General features: G+C 44.8%; 1 protein-coding gene across 12 annotated transcripts in view; it reads left to right on the top strand.

Annotated features, from left to right (window-relative positions):
- Window positions 1-636: 636 nt before the first annotated feature.
- Window positions 637-11,655, top strand: part of MARK3 (microtubule affinity regulating kinase 3) — a 64,350-nt gene continuing 53,331 nt past the window's right edge. For 4 of the 12 annotated variants that reach the window (XM_075029763.1, XM_075029764.1, XM_075029762.1 and 1 more), the window contains exons 1-2: window positions 637-1,390; window positions 9,489-9,527. In XM_075029763.1, coding sequence (XP_074885864.1) covers window positions 1,340-1,390; window positions 9,489-9,527 — 90 coding nt within the window. In that variant the 5' untranslated portion in view covers window positions 637-1,339. Of the gene's footprint in view, window positions 1,391-4,169; window positions 4,209-9,488; window positions 9,528-11,655 lie in introns of those variants that run through there. The other 8 variants (XM_075029768.1, XM_075029767.1, XM_075029765.1 and 5 more) reach the window with 4 other exon arrangements.

Here is an 11,655-nt window from a genome sequence, read left to right as displayed (position 1 = left end):
GTACCGCAGACACGTTTCTGGGCTGCACACGCCGGTGTTCCCGCCGCCGGCTGTGAGCGGGCAGCAGGGTCTGTCCCCGCGTCCCTTCTCCGGCTGAGGACTGGCTCCCCGAGGAGGAGATGCTGCCATTTCTCCAGCCACCCTCCGCCGCTTCATCCCCCTCTGCCCCACGGTGCCCCCCGACACCTGAGCTCCCTGCCCCGCCTCACACCGTCGCTCCTCTCACGCCCGGCCCGGCCGCCCCGGGGCTCCCGCAGCCCCCCGAGGGCCCGTTTAGGAGACACCCCACTCCCCCCCCCCGCCACTCCTCCAGGCCGCTGCCCCCCGGGGCTGCTCCGGGGGCCGAAGGGCGGCCGAGCCCTGCCTGCGCGGCGCCAGGCCGGGCCCCGGGGACGGGCAGGGCTCCCGCTGACCGATCCCCGGAGGACGGGGCGGGGAGTCGGGGGAGGGCCGCCACACGACGAAGGGCCGCTGCCGGCCCCCCCCCGCCCGCCGCCGCGGCCGGCGCCCCCGCCCCGCCCCGGCCCGGCCCCTAGCAACAAGCCGCCGGCGCCGGCCTCCCCGGCGCGGCCGGGCGGGGGGGGGGCGGGCCCTTCCGGTTCATGTCGGAGCTGGGCTCGGCGCGGAGGAAGCCGGGCGGCCATCTTGGCTCGTCCGGGAGCGGCGGAGGGGCGGGGGGCAGGCAGGCGAGCGTCGGGCGGGCAACCAGCTTCCCCAGCCCGGCCGCGGCCCGCGGGGTTGCCGGCCTTCTCGGAGCCTGAGGCGGGCGGGTAGAGGCGCGCCGGGATGCGAGCGGCGGCCCGGTGAAGCGGGGCCGCGGCGGGGGAAGGAGAGGGGAGCCCCTCTCGGCGGCGGGCCTGCGCTAGCCGTCGTGCCCTGGCTGCAGGGGAGAGGGGCCGGCGAGAAGGAGCCGGGCTGCGCGGCGCCCCGCTGCCTCCTCCTCCTCCTCCCTCCTGCCCGCCCGCCCGGCGTTTCCCCCTCCCGGAGCCGCTCCCTCGCCGCCTCCCTCCTCCCGGCTCCATCCCTCCCCGCTTGATGAGGCGGCCCCCTCCCCGCTGCTGACCCCCGCGGACCCCGGCCTGGCTGTAGGGATGAGCCCGGAGGACTCGGAGGGGGCGAGGCCGCTCCGCTCCCTGAGGGGGATCTAGCTCGGGCGTGGGGCGCCGCCGGAGGGTGGGGGGCACCGACGCGACGCCGCCCCCCCGCCAGCCACCTCGTCCTTCATGGTGGCTCCCTGCGACCACCATCTCCGAGCAGACGCGCAGCCCGGCCCGGGGGCCCGTGTGTGTGTGTGTGCGCGCCGCCGTCGCGGGCAGCGCGGCCGCCCGAGTGAAGTAAAATGTCCACTCGGACTCCATTGCCCACGGTGAACGAGCGCGACACCGAGAACGTGAGTACCGCCGGCCGCGGGGGGACCGGCCCGCGCACCCTCCCCCGGCGCCGCTGGCTCTGGGGACGCCGGGCCCCGGCCAGCCGGGGGGGGCATCGCCCTGCGGAGGGCTGTCATTAACCTCTTGCCGCTTGTACTACTCCCAAATTACCGATTTACTTTAATTATTTTTTTAACTCCCCCCACAGCACGGTTCGCCTGTTTAGTAGCGTTTGCGGGCATCCCTCCCCCAAGCCCGGTGTCGCTCTCTAACGCTTTATTCGAGTATCTCTCGGTGGCGAGGACCGGGTTTGTTATGTTGGTAACGGGGAAGAGAGGATCCGCGATGGGGAGGGGGGTCCTGGTGGCTTGCTGTCTTCTCCTAGTATGCAAACTTACTGCTAAAAGCAGCCTAATAAAGCTCTGGTAAACAGATAAGACTAATTCAGCTTTGGTAGTGGTGGGCTAGGTGACCTAGATAATAGGCCTCTTCCCTGCTTAATTTGCAGGGTTCTCGACGATAATGACGCTGTTACACTAGTCACCTGTTCAGATGACATTAAAAGGGTTTCTTTATTGGAATTATCTTACAGATAAAGGAGCCTGTTCCCTCCTTCCTCCCTCTCCTTTTTTTTTCCTTCTTCTTAACAAAGCCAGGGTTTAGGAGTTGACATTTTATTTACAGGATTGAGTCAAACGCTGTATTAACAATTGCACAGGTTGCATGCTAAAGGAAGAAAGAAAGAAAAAATAATAGTAGTCCTACCACATGAGCAGATAGCCACAAACAAAGCTTAGTAGGAGACTCCCTTTCTGCAGATAGGAACTGTATTTAACTTAAAACTTGATCCCAGTGTATCCTGTCTAACCATTTTTCTGCATAGGCTCTGACATGTCCCCAAATGATAAACAGAAGGGAGTTGTCACTCACTGTAGTCTAAAATGAGTTGATCAGCAAACTTTGTATTCAGCTTTCTGTGAAGGCTATCTGATATTCTTTAGAAGACAGATGCTAAGCTTGACAAAGGAGGCTTTTTTTTTTTGAGAGGACTGCTTATGTTTTGGACTGGCAAAAAAAGTGGAAACTTTGGTTAAAGATCAGGAAAAATTGTTGGATTGTTCCAGACCGTAAATAGTCCAAGAAAAGTGATGGTAGCCCCATTGTTTAAAACAAGACCAGACAAAGCATTAGAAAACATGCTGCATGGAACAATTACTGAATTACTGGGGATTTAGATTTTATTGACATAATAGGCACTTCTAACTTCTGTGATCTTTATTTGTTTTAGCACTAGATGCAACCTGCAGGCTAAGGGCTGTATTGAGCAAAAAGCCAACTAAGCATATTTGGTTGTAAAATCTCAATGAGCTTCCTGCCTTGTGGAAGAAAATAATTAAAATATTATGCGGCTCTTCCTATGCCATGGGGAGAGTTGAAGTTGTAGCATACTCTACAAAATACTTTACAAAGTTTATTTGGATAATTGTTTTAGTCTATAAGCAAACCTGACTGAGGTTTTCAAGCTCCATGTATGTGTGTGGAGGCCACCCAGTAAATAATTTTAGAAAGTGTTCTCTAATGTAATCAGGTTCTCTAATGTAATTAATTCAAACTCTACTATGGATAACTTAACGGTGGAAAAACTTGGTATGTGCTCGAGGAAATACATTATTCACAAGCTGTGTGTTCTAGCACTTGGATTTTTACATGTCTTCCACTTAACGCACCTTGTTCTCACTTTAAAATATTGGTCTAAGACTTCTCTTTAGTAATCTTCATAATTAACATAGATGGATTGTCTTGCTTGCAGATGAATTGCCTTGGGTTTAGATTAAGGCATATTTTTCAACTGCTGTAATCTGGTCTGGTGACCACAGAAATACCTGTAGGTAGCGATATTGACAGGGAATGATTAACCCGAGTACTTGCCAAATCCATTGAACCAACCTCCCAGTACAATACTGTATGCTTCAAGTAGCTGTCTCTGATATTCTCGCTATCAGCTATCTAGAAATTCACCAAAATACATTCTGTTTAGCCTTGCTTAAAACTAAATTTAAATCTGACATTTAGTCTGTCTGACTTAGCCCTACAGCTGTGAATGCCAGGTCTCTTTTTTTAATACCAAATGTGACGATTTTAATACTTCAGCTGACTTTTCTTCCACCGCAAAGCTGGATGTATTGTGTTGGCAGGTAAATTGAGCCCTTGATTCTCCTTCACATAAAAGAAGTCTAATTAGTTAATATTCATAGGACTCTTTGAAGCTCAGGTGGGAAGAGGATTAAGAGGTGCCAAGGTAGTCAGCTAGCCTTTGGGCCATGGTTGTGGACCCCCTTAATGACTTCTGTCTGCTTGGAAGGTTACCACTGCTGACAAAGGCTTGGCTGGTGTTGAATCTGGTTGAAGCGTGCTGATCATAGCTTATCCATGCCTATACTTGCAGTTTGAAAATGAAGTTAGCCTCCAGAATGACGGTGAACGTAAATTATCATTGTCTGTGCTTGCAGTTAACCATGTTCAGTGGTTGGCAACTCCTGTTGAATAGACAGGGTCTAATTGTCAGGACTTGATTTTTATTTTTTTTTTAAAGGCAGTGTATACCACTTCTTATCAAGACATGTACTGCTGAAGTGGAAATACTGTAACAGTGACTTTCCCCAAAAGCCACTCACAGCTATCAAGCCTTTAGTGCCTTTGAGATTAAAGAATTTGGCTCCGAGTCACCTGGTTTTGAGAAGAAAGGCATCCCAGATGATCTGTGATCACAGGAACTTCACACTTGGACAGTTGGAAGCTGGCTGTTGGCCTGCGATGAGCTGGCTTCTCATCGCAAAGGTAGAGCAGCTCCTCTCTGGCCATGTCTTGTGCAGCAATGGCTGCCAGCTGTTTAGGGGACAGAATTGAATGAGAGGATCAGATCTTTTCTGTTTTCCTCAGAATTATGTCCTGCATGTGGGAGAAAAAGCAACAGAGTCAGCAGAGAACGCTTTCATCCAAAACTGGGAGACAGGGTAGACACAGAGGAAGGACCTTTAGGTGACGGAAGAATGAGTAAACCTGTTTTACTAGTGATGAGGAGGAAGAGAGAGAAGGTGGAGGAGGAAAGAGTGTGGAAATACAATAGGAAAGGTAGATGGTGGAAAACAAAAGATAAGAGGCAGCACAGAGGAATGTGCATATGGCAGGATGGAGGACAACCAGCGACAAAGAAATAGGAGCAGAAGGAACAGGATTGTGGGGAGTAGGACAAATGTTCATTAAAAAAAAATCCCAAAGAGTGGGAAGATGATAGCAAACTGTAGATAGAAACAAGGAAATACAGGTGTTATGGAGGTTGGTAGATTTTTTAAGAACATGAAATAGAAAAGAAACAGTTTAATTTGAACCTCTGTTCATTGCACAGCTGTGGGGTTTTGGGGAAAAAAGGTAACTGTTTTGAATGTGTTGGTACTGCAGGCCAATCTGAATTAAAAATTTAAGTAATTTAATATACTCTTTATCTCCATGACTGTGCCTAATGTGAAAAATTTGCTATTGAAAAATACCAGTGTGATGGCAACTGTGCTTGTACAAGCCCATACAAAAGGATTCTGTGCAGCAAAAGTATCTCATTTAATTTTTTTTAATTTAAAAAGGTTTAGTAAAGGCAGGGTTACATTCAAAAATTTACTTCTAAGGTACTGTGAAGGTTAGTGCAGTATGTCTTGGTTTATTACCAATTAGCTATGAAATGCATTAGAGCATTTGCAGACAGTATGCAAGCTCGCATTATTCTATATATTATTTATCAGTCTTCTCCTATTACAAATAGATCTGTAATCAGAATGCTTTCTTCCATAGCGTGAAATCCTGTGGTGGTTTCTTTTGGGGGGGGGGGGGGCAGTGTTTTTTCTTTTAAAGAAGGGGCTGAGGAGGAAAGTATGCCTGTGGCCAAGAGTTCTGGTATATTTTTTTTCCTACAGGGACCATATACGTTCTTCCATATTTTTCACCAGTTGTCATAAATGTTCTGGTTTGAATTAGGTGAAGGTGGCAAAATAACTAGAAATAAAATATCTTTTAGGTATTCATCTGGGATGTATTTTTTAATTCCAAACTTTCACAGAGCAGGAAAATGCTTTTTGTGTGTTTCTCACTGCCTGGGGATGCCTGATAGGTCTGGTACTGTGTTTGTACTCAAAAAATACCTGATTAGGTTGTGCGACATTGCGAGTCACCGACTGCTAGTATTTTCACATTTTGAAGTGAGAAGTTTCATTCTTCAGCTCTGCTAAACCGCCTGTGCCGTATGTTTAATCATTTGGTTTCACTGTCAGCTCAAACTGATAGGAGGCTGCTGGGGGCGTCAGCCTTGACTGCATCTTCCCACCTGTGGTTTATGCTGGCACTAATTACTGCAGGGCTGTATGACAAGTCTGGTCGGCTCTCTGATCTGACTAAAATGAAGGCTTAAGAAAAGTGGGTTTATCCCCATTCTGTGTGGCTGCAAATACTGACACAGAGGAGAGGATGGGAATGTCCAGTTCAGGTGGGGAAGGCTAGAAATGCTTCTTACTGTTTTAGTTTTAGTTTGATTTAAGCCAGTTGTAGCACAGCACCCTAGGGCTAAGATAACTTGAGTTGTGCCACAATTATGAACAGAGATACATAACTGCAGTGGTGTACCTTTCACAAATCATGTTGTTTTGCTCCTGGAAACGAACTTCCAATTTTTTTTCCCCCTTTTTACATTATTTCAGTAACTCGGAAAAACTAATCTATAGGACCTTACTCTAAAAGTTGTTAAAAAAATCAGACTTAGTTCATGTATTTTATTAGCACCAGTGGATGTGACTTAAATTGTGGCCTTGGAAGTAGCGGTCTGAAAACCAGAACACAGCTACAGAAATTATTGAAAGAAAATAAACAAGAGGAAATATGGGGTTTAGTACACTAAACTTCGTAGACTTCTTCCTAGGCTTTCTTATCCACTCGCCTAATATCCTTACCTGCTCGGTTCTCCATTTTGATTCTAGTCAAAAGATGCACTCGTGTTGATGTAAGCGGACAATTCCTGTTGACTACATGTCTCAGGTGACTCAAGTCAAAGGAATTCTAAGAGTGGAGGCATTTGTCTCTCCAGATCTCCATTTCATATGATATATAAGTAGCATGTGTCTGCAACTTCTTCCTCTTCACAGTCAAGTAATGCTGCCTCATGGATGTCAGCCAGATCAAAAATGGAGGTCACTTTTTTTTTAGGCTCATGGCGTATCAAGGTTGGCTCTGCTTAGTGTGGAGATCATCTGCCACTAAAAATCTTTAGAATGTATGACAAATAGATGCTTAGTCCTCTTAAAACATAAACCTGAAAGGTACGCAGTATGCCTGTGATAACGCTCCAGTCAGTCTTCTGGATGAAATCCTTGGGTTAAGAAGAATTCTTGGCCCGTAAAGCAGCAACTTGTTGAACTCCGTGTGTGTGTATATATACGTATAAACAAAAATTAACTTTCAAATAAAATTTGTTCCTGCAGGGTTAAAGCCTAAACAAAGTTTTCTATCTGCAAGCTCAATGTGGTCTTTGAAAACCAACTGTGAGGGTGGTTTTTTTTTTTTTTTTTTTTTGTTTAGCATGTAATTACTGGCAGTGATGATTCTGGAAACAACTTAGTTGGCAGTATTGTTGATGAAGAATAGAATATGGTTGGCTCTTCAGCTATTATTCCCCAGGCTGATGTCAATAAATATCCATTTTAATCAGCAGTAAAGAAACTTTGGCTGGAAAGATATGATGAATGTCAGATCTTGATAATGTGAAGCAACAAAAGAGCTTTTAAAAAGCTTTTCTAACCGGCACCAGACTTATCTTTTTGATTATATAAGCAGGATTTCTTCAGTGTTGTGTTGTTCAGTGCTAATCATGGAATTACAGATTCACTCTCTTTCGTATGCTGTATAGAGTATGAACCAAATGAAGTCAAATACATCAGCAGAGGCTGTAGTGGTTATACGTGGAAAGGACTCCTGAGTCAGACCCTGTATGTCTACGAAGAGGAGCCTCTTCCCTTCGCTGAAGGCTGTTAGTGCTTTGCTCTTGGCACTTTCCCACTCTGGTGTCTGCCTCCATCAGGCTGCCCAGTGTAGGGAGTTGCATTGCTCTGCTTGGTTTGAGCTGTAGCAGCCTTGTCCTGACTGTTACTCCTGTTTTTTTCCTTTATTTCGCCCTCCCCGCTGAGGTTAGGGAGAATTAGGAATGTATGTCAAGAGGTATAGCCTGTGTGTGCTAAAGATTGTATTTACCCTTCAGGTTCTCCCTTTAAACTGGTTGTTTGACAAATATGACCTAATTAAACTAGCCACTCATTTTCATGAAGTGTCATACCAGTTAAGTGAATGAGTACTATGGTAGGCTGAGAATTGCACAGTGAATTCTTCAGCTTTTGACAATGGAAGCATCCACATTAGTGTGTTCTCTCCTTTACCAGCTATAATGTATTTCTAGAAGGTTTGTTTGTCTCCCTTGCTGAGTTCTGACCCTCTCAGTTGTTCCACTCGATTGCAGCATTCATAATGGTAGAGCTGTAGCACACTTCAGTGAATAAGTCTGCCTTCATGGATTGATAACTTTAGTACCACATTGGATAGCATTTTCCTTTGTAGGACGGTGTTTAAAATTTCATGAGGTGGAAGCCATGACTGTTCACCCTTAAGATTGATTATGTAGCAAGCTAGTCTAAAAACTGCCTTTTAATTATATGTGCTGGAACCAAAGAATTGGTTACGCAAACATCGTCATGGGCATACTGAGTCTGACAAAATCTACCTTGCTCCATGTCCTGATTTATGCCCTGGGCAGTGGTAGGATGGAAGTAAAATCAGGACAAGTACAAGACATCTTCACCTGGAGTTGTCTGTTTTATAGTATAGGAAAATAATGTAATGTTTCTATAATATATGATGACTTAGGGATTCCCAGAGCAGTAACTGGTATATAGACAATTCTGGTTGAGTGTTTGCTGTGACACCTCTTGGTGGTTGCCAGAAATGTAAGTCTGTGTTTTGACTTTCCAGTAGAATTCCTTCGTCAGCAGTCGCAGGATGCCCTGCTGTGCTGTTTCACGGATATATCTGCGCAATAAGATGCTATGTCTGTGAATATCCGTAGGGCTAACCTTTTTTCTCTTACCCTGAGTAGTACTTAGCAGTCTGTATGTTCTTAAAGATGTTAACGATAAATGGGAAATAAAATAGAACACATTGTTAGGAAAGGCTGCAGTGAAATTTGTCTTCACATGTTTCATTTAAAATATTTTTGTGTTTTAAAAACCTATGTTTCCTGTTAAGTTTTTCTATAAATAAGAGAGCTGGTGGGGAGTGTGCAGCCAGAAATTACCATGTATTTATATGTTGTGTGCCCAAGTTTGGGTGATGAAGCAATTTAGTGTCTCAAGTGTTCATCATGTCCTGGAATGTTTAGATTATTAACATTGTAAGGGATAGGCTTAAGTACAATTTTTTTATTACAATTAAAAATGCTGAATTGAATGAGGCTATCATGACTGTTACTGGTCTGACAGCTTTCCAAGAAATTCTATAGTATCACTTTGTACTATTTCATGCAAAGATGAGGTAACAGCTAAGGTAATAAACATTCCTAGAGACTTTTGTAAGATTACATTTTATTAGTTCATTTGGCTGATGAGAAGGTAGTTTTCACTATTGTATAAAATAAATGCTTTAAAAAAAAATGTTGATACCGTTTGTCCTCCCTGTTTTAGAAAGAAAGCTTCCTACTTACTGTAAATAAACATGGATTTTTGCAGGTCTTGGGCATTTTAATTTCTTAATGTTTTTCAGCTCTTCGAACGGATATCAGATTCTGTCTCTTCCAGGTTTTTCTCAGCTGTTGGCACCTTCTTAAGCAGTATAAGAACTTTGATACGAGCCATCCTCTGCCCTGCATATTTCTAATGCTCTGAATGTTAAGATGTCTCTAATCATACAGATACTGGATAAAGCTAACATCTACCAAAAAGATTTCAGTTATTGGCACCTTCATACTTCATTTGCTTTTTACTTTCTTTTCTTTTCTTTTTCTTTCTCTTCATGCTAATCATTATCTGGCTATGAAAGGATGTCGGCTCATCATTGGGGGAAGGCTTTTGCGAAAAGGTGGGTTTTGCGTTGTGTTCCAAATATAGTTGGTCTTAGGCTCAGTCCCTCACAGTAAGGTCTCTCACAAATGGAGATGTTTTAGTCCATTCCCTTCTGGGTTGATTAATAGCAGGGTGGAGCTGGGGGGAGGAGGAGAATGCTTTTTTTTTTTTTTTTTGAGAGGTTGTCATGTTGACTTGAAAATGGATAGTTTTTTAGGGAAGCCTCCTACTATGTACAAAAAAACCCCCTTTAAACTGTTCAAAAGATTTTGATATGGAACCTGATGCACGCCTAGATATGGAAGAAAGTGCTTTCTTGTCATGAGTGGATTTCAGGAGACTTTTCTTTTAAAAGATGGTGACTGGCTAGCCTGAAGCTGCACGAAGTAGCCAGTCTCCTTGCTTCACCCCATCTGCAGTATAATGGTCTTTCTTTGCATGAAGACAGGTATTTTGGGAATCCCTCAGCTATGGTGAGTGTCATGAAGAAGTGTTACCCTTACACACAACATGTGGCCAGGAGATACAACTCACCTACCACAATGTATGGAAACTTACTACAAATAAACACATGCTTGTTTTAAATCTGAAGTTTCTAAGACAAACCCCTATTCTTGCTGAAGCCATATAAATGTGGACCTGGGAAAGAAGCCTGTAATTGAACAGAGTCTTTGGGGGCCAGGGGGTGAGGGAGGCAAAATCTGCAGAGTTGAGGGTCTGCTTGGGAAAGGACAAATGACCTGCATCTCAATTTAGAGAGCAGAGGATGCTATTACTGTTTTTCTGGGTTGAGATTGGAGCTGTTAATCTGTTTGCTGAGGAAGCTACCCTGGGAAGTAGCTGAATACAGCCAAATGCTATACAAGCCAAAGCGTGACTTGAACTTTTCTTGGACCATCTATATTTTTGCTTTTTGCCTACACCATTTAGCTTTCCATCTACCTATCATGGCTTCTTGAAAATTATTTGGGTGGGAGAAACACTTTTACTCAGTTTTGAGTTTATGCTTTTTAGTACTGTATGCTACCAAGTCCTCTTCCTTCATTTCCATGAGCAAAAGAAAATCCATGTTGAAACTTGGAAGCCGTTTTCTGCAGTTTTTAGAAAGCTTGTGTTCTGTTCAATGCAATAATCTTGTATTTGACAGAAGAAGGACCTGCTGATATACTTACTTACATGAAGTGAAATAAAGTCCAAATTAGATATGGTTGCAAATGGACAGATTTCTACAGAGCAAAACACGTCTATGAGCAAGTCAGTTCGAGAGAACTGAACTGCTTAGGAACACACAGTTCGATACTCAAAAACCACAGCTGAAAAAGGCCATATTCTTGAAAAGAAGTAATCTGGGTTAGGGTAGAATTGCAAACCTCCGTACAAGGAGATTGTGTTAAATTTATCAATGCTAGTCCAAATAAATTCACAGCTGTTAATTCCTGCCTTTAAGTGCAAAGCTAGAAAGCATGAAAAAAATTACAGGACACAAGAAGTCATTCCTCAACAGAGGACAGCGAAGCTCTCAAGGTATTTTAACTGGGGTGGCTTACTATGTGGAATAGAATTTGTTAGTGTAACAGAGTCTTTCTTTTACCTGGTATTGTTTGTCTAAGTAGGATGTGAGTAAGATCAGTTCTGAATAACCTGTACACAGGTTCTCTTGTTTGGGAATACATGGTACCTGATGCCCACATCTCAACTTCCTCATAAGCTAGCTCAGGTCTAACACAGTTTATTAGTTCAAGCACAAGACAGCACCGATGCAGATACTCTGTTTTCGGGGTCAGCTGTGTGGTTCAAAAGCGACCTACTTGTTGAATCTGTCTGCTGGAGAGCCTAAGCAAATAAGCCCTGCTTGGAGGCAGGCTGGCTCTTGCTGAAGCCAGCTTGTGTGCCTGTGCCACATGCCCAAGTGTGAAAGAGCTATAGTCTAAATAGTCCTGATATGCTTATTTTTCCAAGGTAGGTTATCAACTTGGTGTAGTGCAGCTGTATTCCTGCAATGCCATACTTGAACTAAAAGTGAACCTTCCTCTAATGTATCCAAGAAATATCCTCTTGGCCCTGTACAGAACATCCTGGTCTCTGATCACTGGGGGGTAGCAATGTAGGAAGATGTTAGCATCTAGCATCAGCAGTTGCTGCTT

Source organism: Buteo buteo, chromosome 6 (assembly GCF_964188355.1).
Source record: "Buteo buteo chromosome 6, bButBut1.hap1.1, whole genome shotgun sequence".
Taxonomy (NCBI): Eukaryota; Metazoa; Chordata; class Aves; order Accipitriformes; family Accipitridae; genus Buteo; species Buteo buteo.
The sequence above is the reverse complement of the archived record's forward strand: the minus strand, read 5'-3'. Positions and strand labels throughout refer to the sequence as shown.